At 41.5% G+C, this 22,411-nt stretch overlaps 2 protein-coding genes across 2 annotated transcripts; both read left to right on the forward strand.

The window, feature by feature from the left end:
• Positions 1-16: 16 nt before the first annotated feature.
• psmd13 (proteasome 26S subunit, non-ATPase 13) lies at positions 17-7,097 on the forward strand. The gene is made up of 12 exons (XM_014975494.2): positions 17-237; positions 1,429-1,507; positions 1,605-1,695; positions 1,781-1,824; positions 1,912-1,998; positions 5,190-5,361; positions 5,434-5,513; positions 5,590-5,715; positions 6,016-6,078; positions 6,474-6,554; positions 6,629-6,745; positions 6,827-7,097. The coding sequence occupies exons 1-12, from the start codon at positions 137-139 to the stop codon at positions 6,920-6,922; spliced, it is 1,137 nt and encodes a 378-aa protein (XP_014830980.1). The 5' UTR covers positions 17-136; the 3' UTR covers positions 6,923-7,097.
• Positions 7,098-9,588: 2,491 nt separating this feature from the next.
• On the forward strand, positions 9,589-21,799 carry jph3a (junctophilin 3a). Its single transcript, XM_014975488.2, has 5 exons — positions 9,589-11,257; positions 15,591-16,371; positions 17,014-17,138; positions 18,279-19,483; positions 20,303-21,799. The coding sequence occupies exons 1-5, from the start codon at positions 10,876-10,878 to the stop codon at positions 20,381-20,383; spliced, it is 2,574 nt and encodes an 857-aa protein (XP_014830974.2). The 5' UTR covers positions 9,589-10,875; the 3' UTR covers positions 20,384-21,799.
• Positions 21,800-22,411: the final 612 nt, after the last annotated feature.

Raw genomic sequence — 22,411 nt, forward strand, 5'->3', positions numbered from 1 at the left:
TATTTCCCACACACCTTTGCGACTTGCAGCTGCGCAGACGCAGACTGTGAGCACAGCAATCTACATAACGTTAGCGGATAGTTTAACAACACTCACCAGCTTTCTGCCTGAAAAAAGTCTTTATTTTGTTTCTACCATGAAAGATGTCAGCGGGTACCTCAAACAACAACAGAGCAGCAGCTCCACGCCAGAGATGGCGGCGGAGTGGCACGCTTTGGAGGATTTCTACAACAAAAGGTAAAAAGTTAGCTCTTAGCTTAGCTTCCGTTAGCTTCCCCATTGATTCTAAACGGCACGCTGAGTCATTGAGCTAACGATAGCTAACTAAAAACAATACTAAAAGCTTATTCTAATGGTTTATGTAAACACGTAATCGGACTACATCATAATGAGTAGGTTTTATTTAAGTTCAGTATGTGAAATATGTACTACTTGCTGACAGACAATTGTGTTTAGAGACTTCATAGTTCATTTTTATGTTTTAGGTCATTTATTTATTTAAAAGGTCTTCCAGTCTGAGTTTTAAACATTCTTTGGAAATTCAAAGTTATTGATCCTGGAGAGCATAATTATTTTTTTTATCACATTAATTTATTACATAATTTATCGTCCAAAATGTATTATTGTGATGCTGTGTTGTGATCCATAGCAGCCACTATTTATTGACCAGAAATTGCAAAGACGTGTTTGGATGCAGTATTTTATGCATTCAAACCCGTTTGGTCATTTGAAAGGACATTCACCGCATTTGTGCACACTCGTTTAAATTATTGCAGTATTAAACAGTGAGTTTACTTCTGGGTTAAAGCAGACTGATTATTTTTTTAACTGCCAAAATTTTCTTTTTAATTTATTTCATGATTATTAAATTTTTACTTCCTTACTTAAAAAAAAGACAATTAGAATTCTTTTTCCGTATTTTTATATCTATATATTTTTTATATATCAATGATTACAATCAATTTACTAAGACCCTCCTTTTTATTATTGTAATTTTTTTAAAACATTATTTTTAAACATGCTGGGTTTTTTTTTACTTATTTTTTTTCTTTTAAAAAATATAATTCATGCTTTAAGTTTTTATTTGCATAATTACATTTTAAAATGATTATATATATATATATATATATATATATATATATATATATATATATATATATATATATATATATATATATATATATGAATTCTTGATATAGAGACGATTATAACCTTTTTCTATGCAAACCCTTAATGTAAATGTAAACAGTTTCATATGATTGTAATTGCAAATTTGTAAAGTGAAGTTGAGATTTGAGGGTAGAAAGTTTTGGTATTTAAAAGCAATAAATAGAGTTACAGTCATATTTACAGTCTCTGCCGCTGATCTGCAACAGGTTTGTGCATTTCTCTGGGTTTTATTGGTGATTTTGTTTTTACTTTTTGCAGATTGTGGCATCAGTTGACGTTGAAGCTGACAGACTTTGTCAAAGATCCTTTCTTCAAAACGGGAGACGGCCTCATACAGGTAAATCCCGACTCTCACTGAGGCATACAGAGTCTGTTCCTCAAACTACTGCAGGAACCACAAACTGAGGTTTTAATCTAAATTATTTTTGTTGTAGCTGTATGAAAACTTCATCAGTGACTTCGAACACAGAATCAACCCCCTGTCTCTGGTAGAAATCATCCTTTATGTCGCCAGGCAGATGCCAGGTGAGAACCAGAGGACGGATTTTCTTCAAATGTTTTATTCTCACTTCTTTTTGCGTTCATTGAGATGTTTTCTTCTGGTTTCCAGATCCTAAAGATGCCATTACTTTTCTGGAGAAGACCAAAGAGAAGGTCAGTTAAACCTCTGATTATTTTTTTCCTGTTAATTTTACCAGTCAGTGTTATTGATCGCTCCAGCCGTGTGTTCGTACGATCCAGGTGAAAAGCAGCGAAGAAGCTGTGATTCTCTGCAAGACGTCCATCGGCAGCCTGAAGCTGGAGATCAGCGACCTTCCTGCCACCAAGGTGAGCCAGATTTAAAACGCTCCGAGGCGCGATTCTGAAAACTGAGCTGATTCGTTAATGTAGATCAGATTAAAATGGGTCACAGCTCATCAAGAGATCAGTTCAGTCAGAAACGTCACAATAAAATAGAAACTTAAACCTTTGCTAAAACTAGAAAAACACAATATGTTAGCATTAGCATCAGTGTCAGCCATTTTTAACCCATCAGTTCAACAGATCAGTCATCCTAAAATTGAACAAATGAAATGTGATGGGGAAAAATAAGAACAAGAGTAAAAAATAAGAGAGAGAGAGACAGAGGGTGGGAGGAGGGGAAAAAAACATGAGAAATGCAAAATTAATCTATAAAAAAGTAAGAGAAAATCGTGAACAAATGAGTGAAAGATGAGAAAATGTAAAATAGAGAAAAAAAACAGAAAATGATAAACAAAAGGAAAGAATCAATCAATCAATCAATCAAATTTTATTTGTATAGCACATTTCAGCAGCAAGGCATTTCAAAGTGCTTTACATAATTTTAAACAATGAGAAAGAAAAAGAAAGTAATAAAAAGATAAAAAGAAAAGATAAAATCACAGCCTAACAGGACAAGGCCTCCAGCCTTGCAGCACCAGGCTCCGTCCGCCTGTTTCGCGAAAATTTTGCGCTAGGACTTTCGCTGTCCTACGCGGATTTTGTACATTAATTGGTTACCTGTTAGTCTAGAATTTACAGGGTTAAACAGTGAGAAAGAAAAAGAAAGTAATAAAAAGATAAAAAGAAAAGATAAAATCACAGCCTAACAGGACAAGGCCTCCAGCCTTGCAGCACCAGGCTCCGTCCGCCTGTTTCGCGAAAATTTTGCGCTAGGACTTTCGCTGTCCTACGCGGATTTTGTGCATTAATTGGTTACCTGTTAGTCTAGAATTTACAGGGTTTTATATACGCGCAATGACTCCCAGTCACTCGCAAATACATAGAAGGCATCAATTGCCATAAGCAACTGTAAACAGGTGGGTTTTAAGTTGAGATTTAAAGGCACCCAGTGTTTCAGCTGTTTTACAGTTTTCTGGAAGTTTGTTCCAAATCCGTGGTGCATAGAAACTGAATGCTGCTTCTCCTCGTTTGGTTCTGGTTCTGGGGATGCAGAGCAGACCAGAACCAGAAGATCTGAGGGGTCTAGATGGTTGGTACAGCAATAACAGATCTTTAATGTATTGTGGTGCTAAACCGTTCAGTGATTTATAAACTAACAACAGTATTTTAAAGTCTATTCTTTGAGCTACAGGGAGCCAGTGTAGGGACTTTAGAACTGGTGTTATGTGCTCTATCTTCCTGGTTCTAGTGAGAACGCGAGCAGCAGCGTTCTGGATCAGCTGCAGCTGTTTGATTGATTTATTAGTCAGACCTGTGAAGATGCTGTTGCAGTAATCAATACGGCTAAAGATAAACGCATGGATGAGTTTCTCTAGATCCTGCTGAGACATTAGTCCTCTAATCCTGGAGATGTTCTTCAGGTGATAGAAGGCCGACTTTGTGACTGTCTTTATGTGGCTCTGAAGGTTCAGGTCAGAGTCCATCACTACTCCCAGGTTTCGGGCCTGATCCCTGGTTTTCAGTTGTAATAACTGAAGCTGAGCATTGATTCTAGTTCGCTCTTCTTTCGGTCCAAAGATAATAACTTCAGTTTTGTTTCTGTTCAGCTGGAGAAAGTTTTGGCCCATCCACACATTTATCTGATCTAAGCATCTGTTCAGTGATTGGATGGGTTCAGAGTCACCTGGTGACATCGTGATGTAGAGCTGTGTATCATCCGCATAGTTATGGTAGCTAATCCTATTTCCTGCTATAACCTGAGCCAGCGGGAGCATATAGATATTGAAAAGAAGGGGTCCTAGGATTGAGCCTTGGGGTACCCCACATGTGACCTTTGACCTCTCTGATGAGAAGTTTCCGATTGAAACAAAGAAATTCCTGTTCTTTATGTAAGATTCAAACCAGTTGAGCACTGGACCAGAGAGTCCGACCCAACTCTCCAGTCGATTCAGTAAAATGTCATGGTCAACAGTGTCGAAAGCTGCACTGAGGTCCAACAGAACCAGCACTGTGGTTCTCCCACAGTCTGTGTTTATATGGATGTCATTGAACACTTTTACAAGGGCCGTCTCCGTGCTGTGGTGAGCACGAAAACCAGACTGGAAGGAGTCAAAGCGATTCATTATTGTTAAGAAGTTATTTAATTGTTTAAAAACTGCTTTTTCAATAACTTTGCTGATGAATGGGAAGTTGGAGATCGGCCTGTAATTCTGCAGTAGTGATTTGTCTAGATTGTTCTTTTTTATCAGTGGTTTGATAACTGCTGTTTTCAAAGTCTGGGGGAAAACACCTGAAGACAACGATGTGTTTACTATATGGAGCAGATCATTAGCAACGACAGGCAGGACTTTCTTAAAGAAATGTGTGGGTAGGACATCCAGACAGCAGGAACTGGAGCTTAATTGACTTATAATTTCTTCTAGGGTTTTATAATGAAGTAGTTGAAATTGGGTCATTTTTACTGCTTTTGTTTTGTTTGGGCACAGCATTGGTACTGGCTTTGGAGTGGATGTGCAGATTAATCCTCTGATCCTCTGAAAGAAGAAAAATATTAAACGGGAAAAGTTGGGGGGAGTAAATTAAGATGAAAAAGAAAAAATGTTGAAAATGAATAAAATGAGACCGTTGTTTTTTTAAGAAAAATATAAAAATGGCTAAAAGGAAAAAAAACATAAAAAATATATATCAAAGGAAAAATGTGTGTAAATGGATACAAGAAAAAACTGCAAAAAATAAATAAAAGAAAAAATTAAATGAGAGAAAAAATTGTGAGAAAATAATAAAAACAGAAAGAGATAAAAGGAAAAAATGAATAAAAAGACATAAACAGCAAATTAAAGGAAAAAACAAAACTAAGACAAATAGAAAATGGAAAAAATGAGAGAATGAAGGGGAAGAAATGGAAAAATTAATAAAAGGATAAAAGTAAAAGGTAAAAACCTAATAGGAAAAAGAAAGGTGAAAGGAAAATATAAAATTAAACAAAATAAAAGGAAAAAAAATGAATAAAATTAAAGACCAATAATGAATAAAAACTAACTGAGAAGTGAATGGAAGGGATGAGGAAGATGGTCTGTGTTTGCTGATCCTTCCATCTCTTCGTTCTCCGCCTCCAGAAAATCATCGAGGAGGTGGAGGAAATGCTGAATAACTTACCCGGCGTCACGTCGGTCCACGGACGGTTCTACGACCTCTCCAGCAAGTATTACCGCATCATTGGGAACCACGCCGCCTACTACAAGGACGCGCTGCGCTACCTGGGCTGCGTGGACATCAAAGACCTTCCAGGTGAGAAACGGTAACCATGGCAACAGCAGCTGAAGCTGAGAAAAACGTCTCTGACTCACTTCCCGTCCACAGAAACAGAGAAGCAGGAGAGAGCGTTCACCCTGGGCCTGGCCGGACTCCTGGGCGAGGGAGTTTACAACTTCGGAGAGCTGGTGGGGTCTCCTCTGAAAACCGATATTGTTCGGCTCCACAGGCGGGACTCTGACTGTCCTGCTGTTTCCTCTACAGCTGATGCATCCGGTGCTGGAGTCCCTGAGGAACACAGACAAGCAGTGGCTCATTGACACGTTATACGCCTTCAATGCCGGGAACGTGGAGAAGTTCCAGGGCTTCAAGTCTGCATGGGGGCAGCAGGTGGAGCGCCAGCCAAACGCTCTTTATTTAAAAACTATGACTTTATGTTAACGATTACACTGATTCCACACTGAAACCTCCAAATTTGCATCAAAGTATGTTTCCCTTAATTTAAAAATGTAAATCAAAGCACATTCTGGACATATAGACAAAAAAACTCCTTTAGTGACTCAATTCTTCATTTCCAAGAGAAATAAAGTGTAATTTATGTCTTTTAAACCTGAAAAGCAGCCAATAGATTTTTCTTCACTTATAGCTGATCAATTTTGCATCAATATATTTCTCTCTTACCGCCCACAGCCCGACCTCGCAGCTCATGAACCTAAACTGATGCAGAAGATCCAGCTGCTCTGTGTGATGGAGGTGGGTTGGTTTTTTTCACTTCCTGTTTGATCAGATCAGACTATGACTGTAAAGGTCTTTAAAGTGTGTCTATAAAGTATATAAATTAGCATCCTAACCCCTCAAGTCAGATGCAGTTCACTTGAATTTCAGGATGATGGCCATTTTTCAAGATGGCCGCCGTTTTTGAGCCTTTTAAACCAGTGGCTGCCATAAACTGTTACCCATTTCATGACTTTGCTATTTTTTTTTTTGTTTAGCTTTCACTAATTGTTTATGTTTAGTGTTTGCATTTGCTAATTTTTGTGTTTCGGGGTTAGCATTAGCTTCTGCTCATTTTTTTGTTCAGTCTGGTGTGGGCATGTGAACGGTTTTGCTGGGATATTTCGTCATAATGGGTGTTTTTGTTTTTCCAGATGACGTTCACTCGTCCTGCGAATCACCGGCAGCTCACCTTCACAGAAATCGCTCAGAGCGCAAAGATCCCTGTCAACGAGGTTAGCTAGCTGGGTTCCTGCAGCTTAGCTACCGCTGACCTGCTGGGTGGCTGACATTTCTGTTGCTCCTGCAGGTGGAGCTGCTGGTGATGAAGGCGCTGTCTGTGGGCCTGATCAAAGGGAACATCGACGAGGTGGACCAGAAGGTCCAGATGACCTGGGTGCAGCCCAGAGTTCTGGACCTGCAGCAGGTTGGAGCTCGATTTCAGAACCTCAATTCTCCTCCTGATTTAAACATAAAATAACCCATAAACCGCCGGTTTCTGCTTCAGATTAAAGGCATGAAGGACCGTTTGGACTCGTGGTGCGGCGACGTTAAGAACATGACGGTTCTGGTGGAGCAGCAGGCTCACGACATCCTCACCTGAGCAGGTGTCTCCGTCGCGCCGCAGAAGGGGGAATATCACCAACATTTCTTTGTCCTTTTTTTTACTGGATGTTCTTTCTTCTGTTACCCTCACTGTTTATCATTTATGTTGTAACATCATCCCCAGAAAAAGACCCAAACTGTAAAAAATACAAATAAAACATGTATAAAAATGATTCTTCCCTTTAATTTCTTACAGCTTTGTACAACGGAGCATTAGGCCAAAATAAAGAATAAAGTCAGAATATTACAACTTATTGTCATAATATTCTGACTTAATTCTGTAATATGACTATTTTCAAAATATTATTTTATATTCATTACTTTATTTTTGTATTATTTTGACTTTTCTCTTAACATTCTGACCTTATTTTCATATTACAACTTTATTCACATTACTGCAACTTTATTCTTCTAGTATGAGTTTATTCTTGTAATATTCTGAATTCTGGTAATTTTATGATTTTACTCCTGAAATATAACTTTATGCTCATATTATTACAACTTTATTCACATATTTCAACTTTTTCCATAAGCTAATTCTCGTAATATTCAGACTATTTTCCAAATATAACTGTATACCTATATTATTTTGACTTTATTCTCATAAAGTTATTTTAATCTAAAAATACAACTATAATAAAGTTCTATTAATTTAAAAAAAAAAAAAATTTAGTGTTTTGATTTACAACTCGGCAGACTTACTCATTTTCAGCCTCGCCAACTGGCAAAATTAAAAAAAAATTTACTAAATTGTTTTTTACATATGAAATTACACAGGGAGATTTATGAATTAAAATTTTTATCCAAATTATCATATAAATATTTGTGACTTATTTATTGAACGGAATAACTTCATTAAAAACAAAATCAGCTTGTTTCAGTTTAGTCTGCCGGTTGTTTAAACGCAGACGGGAACAGATGAAACACCTGAACAGGTGACGAAGCTGTAAGGTGATGAAAGGTTTCACCTTTAATCATAAACCTTCCTGACACATTTAGCGGTGGTAGCAGCAGATTTTTTTATCATAAACTTGTCTCGGTTTTACTGCAGCTGCTGCTAAAAGACAAAATTAAAATTCAGTGAGAAATCAAACTCCTCGTGATGCAAAGGAAGTGACGTCATTGCCGTTATTCATTTAGCCTTTTAAATAAAAAAAAGTAACGCTGTTTTAACCTCTCTCCTGTTTCTGGAGGTTTGTTTGTTTTAATTTTCTACACCTGAAGCTCATTAGCAGCTCAGCTGAGGCTGGACTCCCTCACTTTGCATCGTTATCTTTATTTTTCACTCTTCACGGCTCAACAAATCATCCAACTGATCAAAACAGATTTTTTTTCAATAAGGTGGCGAACAGAAAAAGAAAAAGGATCAATGAGTGAAACTACAACGGAGTGTTAAATTAAATGATGAGAATAAAATTGTAAAATTATGAGCACTCAAAAACTGAGGTAAAACGAGAAGAGTATATTGTAAAGTTATACTTTGGTTTTATTAGTAAGAAAATAATCTTTTAACGCCAGGTTAATGATAATGTATTATTATCAAAATGATAATATTCTAATGCTGATGTATTTGCTACAACTTTATTCGGGTGATTTTACGATTTTATTCTTATAATATTATGACTTTTTTATTACTTCGGCTTTATTCTGGTAATAAAAATTGTAATTTTATTCTCTAATTACAACTTTATTCTGATACTTTTACCACTTTATTTTCTAAATATTATGACTTTATCCGAGAGCCATTCTATGGAGAGCCATTTCAGCAAAAATTAAATAAATAAATGGCTCTCCATAGACTTTATTATGGTCATTTTCTTACTTTATTCTCATAAAGTTTCTTACTTTATTCTCACTGTTGCTGCACAGTGGTGCAGTTGGTAGAGCTGTTGCCTTGCAGCAAGAAAGTCCTGGGTTTGATTCCCAGCCCCGGTCATGTTCTTATGTTCTCCCTGTGCATGGTGGGCTCTCTCTGGGTACTCACATGACTGTCAGGTTAATTGGTTTCTCCAAATTGTCCCTAGGTGTGAGTGTGTGTGCATGGTTGTGTGTCTCTGTATTGCCCTGCGACAGACTGGCTACCTGTCCAGGTGACCCCGCCTCTCCAGGAACATTAGCTGGAAAGGCACCAGCAGCCGTTCAGGGTATACAGAAAATGGATGGATGTTCTCATGTTACTTATATTTTTTCTGGTAACTTTATGACTAGTTTTGGTAGTTGTACGAGAATAATTGAGAATACATTATGAGTATCATAATATTATAACTGTAATTCTCATAATAGTACTTTATCCTCATATTATTACGACTTTATTCTGGTAATTTCATTATTTTATTCTCGTAATTTAATTGTTTTTGTAAACCTGGACCTAATTCTCGGTCGTGACCAAACTCCAGTTATCAGGAAAACAGATTGCTGAGTGACCAGATTTGCGGGCTGGGATGAAGAGGAGGAAGAGGAGGAGGAGTGAAATGAGGCTGGATAATTAGGAGAAGCAGCCTGTATCCCCAAAGGAAAAGAGCAGCGAGCTCCGTACATGCAGCTATTTGCACCATCCCTCTGTCTCTATCTCTTTAAGAGCCACCAGGAGGAGTGTGTGTCGGTGTGTGTGTTGGTGTGTGTGTGTTGGTGGGGGAGGGGTATCGGCTGGGGTGGAACAGTCCTGTAATGAGCAGATTTTACAGAGCCAGCGACAGAAAGGCCTTCAAACCAGCGGGAGCTAGCTGGGATTTTACAACAACATTCAGGATTTTTGGGAAACACGAAGAAGAGAAGGAAGAAGAGGAGGAAGAGGAGGAGGAGGAAGAGCCGCCGCACCTGCATCCTCATCCTCACCATCCGAGAGATTAGGATGAGTCTGTTTGTGATGGATGAGAGTCTCTGAGGCCACTGTGTTGCTGTGTGTGCGTGTCGGTGAGTTTAATGGCGCTCCCGCATCCCGCATCCCGCATCCTGGCCCCGCATCCGGCTCGGTGCGGCAGGGAGGTGAAGATGCTCTAATGTCGGAGTGAGGTGGCTCGGTTTGAACGCCTATAGGCCTCGCTTGTCTGGAGGAGCAGGAAGGTGGAGGAGGAAGAAGAGGAGGAGGAGGAAGAGGAGGAGGAAGAGGCATGCAGGGAGCCTTCATCTCTCCGCCGAGTCCTGGGTGTTTCCACACCTGATAGTCCGGTAGGCTCGGCTCGGTTCGGGACCAAAACTGGAACATTTCTAATATTTTTCAGCGGCTGCGGTTCGTTTTCAGGCTGAGCAACCTGTTCCCCTCCTCGCCGGTGGGGGCGCCGCACCAAGAATCACTGAGGGAAACGACCCGAAGAAGAAGCTGAGCGCAACTTCCTTCTACAGGAAATGTAAACAACAATGGAGTTTCGTCAGATTTTAGTGGTTAAAGGATTTCTCTTTTGCCTTTAGCCTATACCCAGGAGCCATTTCTCTGGCTAGCGCTAGGCTAACGCGTTTGTTTTGGTTGTATTTACCCAGAATGCTCCGCGCTATAGTTCACTTCAGGTCTCCGGTCTGCTTGGCATTCACATATGCATTCGATCAGCACCAGAGTTCACTTCAACCGAACTGAGATCTAGGTTTTTAGGCGATCTAGACTGAAGCAAGACCGAAGTTTTTACGGTGGACTAAAGTTCATTTAAACAGAATTTTTTAGGCGGACTAGAATTCACATAACTGAACCTAGACCAAAGTTTGTAGGCGGACTAGTTTTTTTTTCTCTCCCCTTTCTTGGTCCACTTAGGCATTCACACCTCCACAAAGTGAACCTTCTACAACTGGATTAAAGTGGACTAAACACCCTGAAACCGCTTTTACATCCTGAGCCTCAAGAAGGCCAGTTCTTGAGGCTCCTGCTGTCTGATCCACACCTCTTTGCAAATTCCCTCTGACTGAAGCAGTCGCTCCAGCTTTTCCTCACGTTCTACGTTTTTGCCTAAACCTGTTTCATGCATGTCCACTGGAGGCAGGTTTGACTTTGATGATGGGGGGTCGTACTGCGGGGGGTGGGAGCAGGGCAAGGCCCACGGCCGGGGGGTTTGCACGGGGCCCCAGGGTCAGGGCGAGTATGCCGGCGCCTGGAGCCACGGCTTCGAAGTGCTGGGCGTCTACACCTGGCCCAGCGGGAACAACTACCAGGGCACCTGGGCACAGGGCAAGCGGCACGGCATCGGCGTGGAGAGCAAGGGCCGTTGGGAGTACAGGGGGGAGTGGACCCAGGGCTTCAAGGGTCGCTACGGACAGCTGGAGAGCACGGCCAGCGGGGCCCGCTACGAGGGGACGTGGAGCAACGGGCTGCAGGACGGCTACGGCACGGAGACATACTCCGACGGAGGTAAGGGTTGCACCTGTGGGACGATGTATGGGGTCACAGAGGATAGAAGAGGCTTCAGTTTCCAGGTTTGACCGATTCCGGTTTGTTGTTTTAGGGAAGCGAGAAAATATTAAAGAGGCAGTTTTATGTCAAATTACCTTTTTTAGTTTTAATGTCATTTCCTCATTTCAAACATACCTGGAGCATTGCCTTGATTCTTTCATGCATGTTTGAGAAAGTCTTTAATCACCATGGCAACCATTAGCTGTGCAAAACGCCTGGGTGGACTTAGCCCCGCCTTCGAGACTTAACTCCTCCCCCACTCAGCTCCTTCAGACTAGCCAGCAGCAACTAGCAAACACCTGGTGGAGCTGCAGAGCTCATTACAGAAGCTACGTCTCAGAGCAACACAGGTAAAAATGTTGTTAAAGGTTAATGGAGGAGCCATGTTGGGATGACTTCCTGAAGGAGTTTTTAAAGACCAGATTTCAAAGGTGTGAATATACAAATTCAAATTTTGTTGTAAGTCAAATTTGATGTATTCAGCATTTTTATAACAACTGAAACATAGATACTTGATTGTGCTATAAAGTGGCACTATATGCCTGGAAAATACAGAATACTGCCCCTTTAACAAATTTGCACCAATCAGGGATTTTAAAGTCAATTCTAGTTTTGACCGACTCTGGTTTGTTTTATTAAGGACTGAGACCCTTAAGGAGAAAATATTAACATATTTGCAATGGGCCAATAAAAATTTTGCTTTTATGACCAGATCAATTTTTTTTTTTACCAATTTAATTGTTTTTCCATATTAAAAAACAAGTGAAGTTGAGATGCACCCATCAGACTTATTCTGGCTGAAACTGGCTTTCCAGTTTTGACCCATTCCAAACTATTATTTTAATCACTTTGAAACTTGAATATGAAAATATTAACATATTTTTATCAGTCAAGTTTTCTGGACTGATATCTATCTTCCTTTTTTTGTACCATTAAAAAAAAAGATGAAATAAAATTAAGGATTGTGACACAACAAAAACCCCGGAATCATATGAATTCAGTGCATGTGGAAGTGACCTACATGTTATTTATGTAGCCTTCTTTGGAGATGTGTTACAGCAGCAGCAGCAGCAGAGTAAGCAAGTCGCTCCACTTTCAGAGTGTTGAAACATTTTTTTAACCAGACCAACGTTCTGCCGTAGAAATATACAGAAAACTCCTGAAATTCAGTCCAAACCTTCAGGAATGCGGGTCCTGGGCTTGTGGGACTCCGAGTTCTGGTTCTTGCAGGCCAAAAACCAAATGTGATGTGATATAATGTGATTTAATGTATTAACTACTCAATAATAAATTAAGCATAAACTATTGTAACTAAACAAATAATTTTGTAGGAATGGAATCGCAGAGCCAAAACTTCAAATGATTTTTGCACTCAGGTGTTTTGTACAGCTGAATGGTTGCCATGGAGATTAAAGGACTTCTGAACATGTATGACAGAATTAAAGCAACGCTCCAGGTAAGTTTTGATGAGCGAATAACGTTAAAACATGATGCAAAGCTCAAAAAGTTGATTTTACATAATCCTATCCCTTTAAATGAAAGGAATGCTCATTATTTTGAGCTCCATTGAAGAAAACAATGAAATATTTTTGCTTATTCTCAGAGATAAAAACAAAATCCAGGTCAGTCCTGCTGCTTTTAGCAATTAAAATTAGATTTGGGTGCAGCAAGTTGTACATTAGAGTATTAGTCAATAGATGTGGCGCTAGTTGCCATGACAACAGAACAAAACCAGAAATTTTGGAAAAGATGGCCACTTTGTATTGCAGCTAACATCTTTGTAAGTAGGTTTTACTTTTAAAGTTTAGTTTTTTCTAGTTGATTTAATTCATTCTTGAATTGTGATTGGTTGAGGCCACACACACTCAGTCCAAGGTCCATGAATGGCCCCTGCTCCCCACTTTGAAAACCGTTGTTCTAAATAATGAGTTTAAAGTTGTAATATTTCCAGAATAAAGTCGTAATTTAATATAATGAAGTAGTAACTCCAACACGAAATCTAAAAACTAAATAAGATGAGGAATGTTGAGCATTTCCCTCATTTACATTAAATGCCTAAAACCTAAGCTCTCCTGATTTTGTTTTCTTTTAACATTCAGTAAAAATCAGATAAATATTTGATTCATGACGCTTAAATAGTATTACCTGTGTAATTCCTTCATTTTCTGTTGGAATCAAAATGTTAACCTCAATTAAACAACATGCAGCACATTTTATGTTTTATTTTGAGAAGAAAATCAAAATGGAAACAGCCACAATCAGAAATGGCAAGTGAGAAAAAATGACATTGGATATAAAAAGTGTGATCGGTGCATCTGTGCTTTAGTTATTCAGTTCGTTGTGTTTGTTTTTGTACTCGATAGTGTAAGAAAACTTCTGAAATTCACCTCTGACTTCTACTTTTTTCGAACGCAGCACAAAAATATGCAAAATTACTTCTTAAAATTGTTAAATAAAATGAGAAAAAAATGTTGAAACGACTATAAAACCCACCAAAAATGCAAAGTACGGTAATGAAAATACCAAGAAGGAAACAAAATGATGCGATAAGAGATTAAAAATGCCGAGAAAAGCAAAAGAAAACGTCTCAGATTATCAGAAAACAATAAAAACAGGATAACATTCTGTTTCATCCCTCTGGTTTAAACGTTTCACAGCACATCATCGCTCCTGTCCCTCCTGTCCCTCCTGTCCCTGCGCCCTGCGATGCGAGGTCGCCATGGTAACGAGGAGACAGCGGGTCAGCGTGTCACCGGAGACGCCGCTGCTCCCTGATTGGCCCTCTCCTGCGTTTTGTTTCGTTTTTGTCTCCAGACGTCTGGGGGTTGTAATGCATGCCGGACGGGGCAGAGGCTGCGCCTCGTTGATCTCAATCAGATTGAGATTAAATTACGCCGGTTTTCACCCCAGCTGCAGATTTAAAAACAAAACAACTTTTAAAGCAGCGGCACTTAAAAACTATTTGTATGTTTTCCCGCCTCATATTCCGGTAGACTGAGACAGCGTGTTGGAGCCATTGTAGATAGAAAATGAAAGCGCAGTAAGTCTCCCCCCAAAATGTTTCTAGAAAAAGAGGAAATTAGAGTTTGAAAAGTTAAAAATGTCTGCCAAAAAACTTAATCTGAGAAACTTTCAACAAAAAACAAGGAAATTTCTAAGTTCCAGAAGTTGAAAATTTGAAACTTTTGAAACTCAGAAAATTTCCAAAAACCAAAAGTTTTCTATTTTGAAAAAAATCCATCTTTTTTAGAAAATTTTTGAGATAAATGAAAAAATTTATCTCCAATTCTCTTTTGTCTTTGATAAAAAACCAGGAGCCATTTTTTCCGCTAATGCTCGGCTTTTGGTTGCCATTTCATTCATACATTTATAAATGTCAAATTTCCAAACTAAATACTTAATTAGCAAGCAAAATATTTAGCTTACATACTCTATGTTTAACTTGTTATTTAAATGTTTAGTTAGGAAGCTAAACATATATTTTTCCCAAATAAAACAAAAAATATTTTTACGTACTTTAAAAGAAAACGGGTCCAATATGTACCAGATCTGTTGAATCAAGTTTGGTCCAAATTCATTCAAATCAATTCAATTTCAGTCTCATTATTAGGAAAAAAAAAGTAAATTATGAAAATGTTGAAATTTGCATGAAGTTTTGGGTTCAGAAGGGACAAAAGGAATTATTACAGGGAGTTGACTTCAAAATAACAAACTAAAAGTAAATTACGGAGCAAGAAGCATTAAAAAATAAAGGGTTTTTTTGCAGACTAAATATTCAAACAGTTAATCAAAAGAATCGCCCAATCAGCTCTGATCTCAGTCTTTTTGGCTGATTGATTAGTTTTAGCTCTGAGTCAGGTGGAGCTGAAGTCACAGTTCCTGAAGGAAGAGGCGTCAGACGCTGAAATGGGTCTGAAAAAACGAACTTCATCAGCAGGAGCCGAAGTGAGTTTAACTGACAGGCTGAGAGTTTAACGCCACTTCCTGTCCAGAAACATCAAAACCTGGAGAATGAAAGCAGAAACTCATCTGGAAACGATCAGAGGCTCATGAGGGGGGAGGAAGGCGGAAACGTTTTCATCTTCTGTCATTTCAGCTTTTATGAAAGTTTAACGGCTTATTAGGGCCATTGTAGATAGAACAAAGGTACATTTCTGACAAAAAATATGAAACTTTGACATTAATCTCAGAAATATTGTGAGATTAAAAGTCTTGTGGGAACTATGTATTTCATGGTTAATGGAGACATGGTGACGTGTTGTAGCCTGAAACTGACTTGTTTTTGTCTCAGGAACCTATCAGGGTCAGTGGCTGGCCGGGATGCGCCATGGTTACGGCGTCCGGCAGAGCGTCCCGTACGGCATGGCCGCCGTCATCCTCTTCCCTCTGAGGACTTCCATAAACTCCCTCCGCTCCGAGCACAGCCACGGGCCGCCGGCCGCCCTGGAGGACGGCGTCGCCACCACGCCCACGGACGGCGTGGTGGCCGGGCTGGCGGGGAGCCCGGTGGGCCGAGGCGGGTTCGCCCTGACGACGCCGAGCGAAGCGGACCGGCAGCGCAAGAGGAAGGGTCGGTTCCGGCAATCCATCCTGAGCGGGCTGAAGCTGCGGCGGTCCGAGTCCAAAAGCTCCCTGGCCAGCCAGCTGAGCAAGCAGAGCTCGTTCTGCAGCGAGGCCGGGATGAGCACGGTCAGCTCGGCCGCCTCCGACATCCACTCCAACGCCAGCGAGAGCGAGCAGGGCGCCCCGGTGGACGCCACAGTCACCGAGATGTACGCCGGGGAGTGGCGCAGCGACCAGCGGGCCGGCTGGGGCGTGAGCCGGCGCTCTGACGGGCTGCACTACGCCGGGGAGTGGGGCGCCAACAAGCGGCACGGCTACGGCTGCACCACGTTCCCCGACGGCACCAAGGAGGAAGGGAAGTACAAGCAGAACATCCTGGTGAGCGGGAAGCGGAAGAACCTGATCCCACTGAGGGCCAGCAAGATCCGGGAGAAGGTGGATCGGGCGGTGGAGGCTGCCGAGAAGGCCGCTGAGATCGCCAAGCAGAAGGCCGAGATCGCCATGTCACGGTAAGACGGAACCAAATACCCCAGAACTACAGAAACATTCATGTATGGATCAAGCAGAACCAGATGCCTCAGGTCTTCTGGTTGTGGTTCTGAATGCAGAGCAGAACCAGAACATGGAGAAGCAGCATTCAGCTTCTATACACCACAAATCTGGAACAAACTTCCAGAAAACTGCAGAACAGCCGAAACACTGGGCTCCTTTAAATCCAGAGTAAAAACCCGGCTGGTTGGAGTTGCTTTTATAACGTCATAGAAGACATTTTATTGTGTGTTTTTATTGTGTAAAGCACTTTGAACTGTCTAGTTATAAATGTTTAACTTGCAAACTAAATATTTAGTTCATGTGCAATTTTGTTTAATCACTGCTCTGGATATGTTCTTTCAGAAAATTGCTTTTTAATTGATTCTATGTACTTAATTTAATGATTAATCAATTACTAATTTAGTTGACGATTTTAATAATCAATTCATAGCGATTAATTGTTTCAGCCCTCTTACTGTCTCCTTGTCTTAATCTGCTAGTACGATTACCGGATAAAATACGGGTTATAAGAACGTCTGGTCCAAAAAGCTGATGATCAATAACAGAGCGTGACACTGGAGGAGCTGACCTCTATTCCTGTGTCTGCCTGTCTGGGTCAGGATGAGCCACGCGCGCGGGAAGGCGGAGGCCGCTGAAAGGGTGGCGCAGAAGGCGATGGAGGAGTGCCGACTGGCCCGGATAACTGCCAAAGAGCTCTCGCCCTCCTTTCATATCTACGGCAACGGTGAGAAACCAGACGCAGCGGAACCAGCGCCGGTTCCTTCATGCATCAGAACTACTGCAGTAACCTGCTGCGTGCGGCTGCACCCTAAACATCTTAAGGAATTAAATTCAAGCAAAATGCATTTTTGGTTATAACTCTGACTGCTGGATGTCAGAAAACTGCTTTAAATAGGATCCACAGTGTGTGAATAGTAAAGGATGATCAGGAATCAGTGGAGTTCAAACACTTAGCTGAGTCGCCGTTTGAGGCAAATTTGAGTCAAGAAGGTAAAGAAGTGAAATCAATAATTTGTTGAATCATGTTTTATTTTAATTTCAAATTTATAGTTACATACTCAACTTGTTCATTTAGTTGGAGCTACTAAATATTTAGTTTGGGGCTAAATATTCAGCTTGCTAAATAAATGTATAGATTCAAACTAATAATTTGGACTAAAGGATTTGCTCTAAATTAATACTTAGCAGCTCCAAACTAGATATTTAGTTAGCAAACTAAATATTAAGCTTTCTAAGTAAATATTTAGCTCAAAACAAAATATTTATTATCTCCAAACTAAATATTTATTTAGCAAGCAAATTATTTAGGCACAAACTAAATATTTAGCTAAAAAGCTAAATAGTTAGCTTGCTAACTAAATCTTTAGCATGGAGCTACAAATTTAGCTTGCTAAATAAATATATAGTTCCAAACTAAATGTTTAGTAAGCAAGCTAAATATTTAGTTTGAAGTGTTTCACCACAAACTACCGACACCATTTAAGCTAATTGCAGCTTAAATGCTTCTGTTAGCATTGATGCTAATTTTAGCTTTCACAATATTGCTTGTATAACGAATGGAGTAAGTCCATGTTAGTCAACATGTTGGTGTTACCCCACATGCTACTGGCTATGTTTTAGCTAACCTTAGCATTGATCTGAATTTCTACTGACACTTTGGCTGGCCTCTTTTAAATTTCTTGAGAAATTTAGCAGTTTTCTGTTACGATCCTATAAATATCAGTAGCATAAGGTTCATTTTGTTGCAGCTCATCGCCTCTTTGCTTCCCTGCATGCCAGTAGCACTCAAACACCTTCTCTCTGTGGGTTTCGCTGTGGATCTTCGCCAAATTAATTCACCGGTCCCACTCTCCTGCTCTCCTAGGGCTCGAATGTCAGACGCTCAAACACCAGGACGCCAAGGACAAAGACCACGAGGTCATCTCCACGGGAACAGACAGTCCAGAGCTGTGCACTCCGGACACCACGCCGCCTGTAACAACACCTGATCTCAGCCCCGTGCTGAGCGTCCCCACCTCGCCCCCTCGCAGCCCGCAGAAGCACGTCCACCGGCCCAGAAACGCCTGCTTCATGCGGCAGAGTGCAGTGGACGATCAGGGCGGAGCTGAAATTCAGGTGTTGGTAGAGGGGCGTGGGGTGGACCTGCCGAGGCCCGGCGCCAACAGTTGGACCGACGACGCGTACGCGGAGCGGGGAGGCAGCAGCCGCTCAACCACGCCGTCTCTCCTGGAGGAGCAGGAGACCCAGATCAACGGCCACGAGCAAGCCCCTCTGCCCAATCACAAACCCCGGGAGAAACCCTCGTCCAATCACAAGCCGCGGGACTACCGGACGTGGGAGCACTCCCTGCCCAACCAGAAGCCGTCCAAGCATGCCAGCTCCAATCACAAGTCGAGGGAGTACTCGTCGTCCAATCACAAGACATGGGATCATTCCTCCACCAATCACAAGGCCTGTGAGCACGCCTCTTCCAACTACAAGCCGCAGGTCCACATCTTATCCAATCACAAGGCCTTCGAACACAACATATCCAATCACAAGACTTCTGAGCATGCTTCTTCCAATCACAAGCCCCAGGACTATATGTCCTCCAATCACCACGCAAAGGACCACGTTTCTTCCAGCGCCAACGCCCGAGAGCATGTCTACTCCAACCACCATCCGAAGCAGCACAACCCCTCCAACCACAAGCTGACGGAGCACGCCGTCATCGACCAGCGGCTGGACGGCCTCGGCGGGGGGTGGGCGGCCGAAAGCACGCTGCGCTGGAGCCCCGCCCACTCCCGCCTCACAGAGCAGGACGAGGAGCGGATGAACGACTACACCGTCGACATGAGGCTGCACTGTCCGGAGTCGCCGGCGCCCAAGAACAACCGGCTGCGGTCGCGGGGCCTGCGGCCGGTCCGGGAGGGTTCCACGGACTCTGTGCAGATGCTGGACAACCTGAATGTGGCGCCGGAGCTGGAGGAGTGGCCGCTGCACAGGGACCTCACCCTCTCCCCGCCCCTAAAGTCTCAGCCCATCACTCTGGAGCAGGAAGGAGAGCATCTGGCTCTCAAATCAAACTCAGTGAGTCCACTTCCCTCAGGTTAACGCCAGACCTGCTGGGTTATTATTGAGAGCCACCGCCTGTCAGCTGTTAGATTAGTTCAGCAGCCATTTTCTTAAGAACTACACTTTTCTATTGCATCAAGATGGCCGACCTTCTTTCCATAATGGGCTAAATTATCCACTTGTTGAATTAATTTCTTACTAGCTGCATTATCCAGATGCATTTTAAGACCATTGAAGATAGAAAAGATTTATATATTTCTGCCAAAAATCTGAAGTTTTCGATTTCACAACCTTCAAAATTTCCATTTTTTTTTCTTGAAAATTTCTAAGATTGATCTCAATATTTGAGTTATTTCTCACAAATTTTCAACATTTTGAACTCAGAAACTGCCTTGTTTTCTTTTTTTAGAAAATATTTGATTTTTCCTCAAAATAAAAAACCAAACATGCAGCGTGGATTATAGATAATCTACAATTTCAATCCTCGAGAGCCACCGCCCTGCAACTTTTAGGTTAATTAATTAAGCAGCCATTTTCTTTAGAACTACAGTTTTCTCTCATATCAACATGGCCGACCTTCTTTCCATAAGGTCCAAATTATTCAAATATATATTTTTAAATATGTTAAATATTTTTAACACATGCTGAATACAAATCAAACGTATTTGTGCATTTAATCACATAATAAAATAATCACAGATTCATCCAACAATTTTTGGGAAAAAATTAAAACCTTATTTCTGTTTCTAGAAAATGTAACAACAATATTTATTCTGTTAAATCCCAGTAACAAGGTGAACTAATTGTTTCTTCTTCTCTTGTTTTGTCTTTTAGGGCTCCAGCTCTATTCTGGTGGTTTTGGTCATTTTACTCAATATTGGAGTAGCCATTCTTTTCATCCACTTCTTTATTTAAACATTATGCAGTTATAATCTAAGATTTATTGATGACTACGGTATATTATATTACTAACTGAGACGGACCGGACGCAGCAGAGCCTTTCTATCGTTGGTCTCTCCCCGTTTCGGTTTTCTCCTCCCTGTTTTTTCCAGACGCTTGTTTTGAGCTTGCAAACACGAGGAGGAAGACGCTTTTTGAGTCAACAGAGCAGCTTTAATAACCGGGACCTGCATGGGTGTCCATCGCCGACGGACTCAAGGTGGCGCCGGTCTACACAGAATATAGCAACCCTTGTTTCCTGGTTACCATGACGATCGTGCTAGCCAAGAGCATCGCTCACTCTCCATCCTTTAACCCCTTCCTCCCCTCTCCAGTCTATCGGCACTATGCGCTACGTACAAAACTATGCTGCAAGAGTAGATCCATTTTAAAGGGCTCTGTCATCATCTTTTTGTTTTCAGCCGTTGCATGAGGCTGTGTTTCTATCCCTTTAAATCGACTCGGTTCCACCCTCCCCCCATTTCATCTGTCATTCGCGTTTTGATTCCCCGAATCGGACGCAAGCACACGCCTAAATTTACAATAAAGGATAAAAGTGGGTGGGATTTATACTTCCAAACACACACACACACACACACACCGACACACACACACGCATCAGCACGCAGAGAATAAAGTAACCGAGGAGGTTTCAGCCCCTTTGTACAGCCTGGAGACTGTTATGTTATAACCACTAATTCTAATATATATGTCGATGTGTCATTATTATCCGACTTTGTTACTTTTTGCAGTTTGCAAGACAGAGAGAATGCTGAGTGCCTCGTATTTATTCATTCCCCCTCTGAAATGTTAATTTCTAACCGGACCGTGATTTAAAACAAACAAACAAACAAACAAACAAAAAAAAAAAAAACACTAAATGTGGGCGGGACTTAGAGGAGAGCTCTGCCTCCCGTCTTTATCCTAAAATGGCATGCACTGTTTTGTCTCTCTCTCCTCGCCACTCCCCTCCTCTTTTTGGACCAGTCACGCCGTGTCATTTTCAGACACACTCTGGTCCGGATTAGATTTATATGTATTCATTTTAATTATATATTTATTTATTTATTTACTTCCTTCCAGCATGTTTGTTTAGCCTGCTCAATCTGGTGTCGGTCTGTGAGCTGCTGCCCTCTCGGCGGGGCAGGGCTGGGCGCGGAGGGCGGTGTAAAATAAACGCTAGCTTTTACCTCTCACCGGGAACCGAGACGTCCCCAAGTTTCTGAATGATATGAAGAACAAATTCTGCTACTGTATGTTTTATACTTCGCACCCGGTGGCATCATCATGTTGTGACATCATTGCATGCCCGAGCATGCTCTTTCTTACTCTTTGGTTTATGAGGTTGTTTCAAAGTCAACGTGGAGAAAATAATATAATGTTTGAAATTAACAGGCTTGGTGTGGTTATTGTTTCAGTCTGGTATACTTCAGCTTTCAACAAGTCCCAGACGAGCCCCCAATTCTGCTATTTACTATACCAATGAAAGCTAATGCTAAAGTGCTATGATATGCTAAGCTTGTGTGCACAGCCCAGCCAGCATGCCTAGGTGGGCCCCATGTGGGGGAAAGGAGGGCTGATATATGGGTCCCACATGGGTTTGCCCATGTAGGGCCACAGCCCACATGGGCCCTACATGGGCACTAAATGGACAAACCCATGTGGGCCACCACCATATAGGGCCCAAGTAGGACCCATGTGGGCTGTGACCCTACATGGGCAAACCCATGTGGGGCCATCGTGGAACCCGCGGACAAACCCATATGGGACCCATATGGCCTGCCCTCCTTTTCCCCACATGGGGCCCACCTAGGCATGCTGGCAGGGAGCTTGCTAAAAAGTTACTTGTACTTATCCTAAAGCATCAGCTCTGCTAACACGAAAGCACTATACCAGCACAGTATTTAGTGAAAGCTAATGCTAAAGCGCTAACTTCATATAAAATTATATCTGCCCTTGAAAGACAATTTTGACATAATTTACATGTTCTTGTCCCGGACGAGC

This window comes from Poecilia mexicana, unplaced genomic scaffold (assembly GCF_051168715.1).
Source record: "Poecilia mexicana isolate PSO_F unplaced genomic scaffold, ASM5116871v1 scaffold_3, whole genome shotgun sequence".
NCBI classification, from domain to species: domain Eukaryota; kingdom Metazoa; phylum Chordata; class Actinopteri; order Cyprinodontiformes; family Poeciliidae; genus Poecilia; species Poecilia mexicana.

Coding starts and splice junctions, on each gene's coding strand:
- psmd13 (XM_014975494.2), top strand. CDS start 137: ATGAAAGATGTCAGCGGGTACCTCAAACAACAACAGAGCAGCAGCTCC. Junction 238..1,428: donor GAGGATTTCTACAACAAAAG/GTAAAAAGTTAG, acceptor TACTTTTTGCAG/ATTGTGGCATCAGTTGACGT. Junction 6,079..6,473: donor AGCTGCTCTGTGTGATGGAG/GTGGGTTGGTTT, acceptor TTGTTTTTCCAG/ATGACGTTCACTCGTCCTGC.
- jph3a (XM_014975488.2), top strand. CDS start 10,876: ATGTCCACTGGAGGCAGGTTTGACTTTGATGATGGGGGGTCGTACTGC. Junction 11,258..15,590: donor GGAGACATACTCCGACGGAG/GTAAGGGTTGCA, acceptor TTTTTGTCTCAG/GAACCTATCAGGGTCAGTGG. Junction 16,372..17,013: donor GCCGAGATCGCCATGTCACG/GTAAGACGGAAC, acceptor TGTCTGGGTCAG/GATGAGCCACGCGCGCGGGA.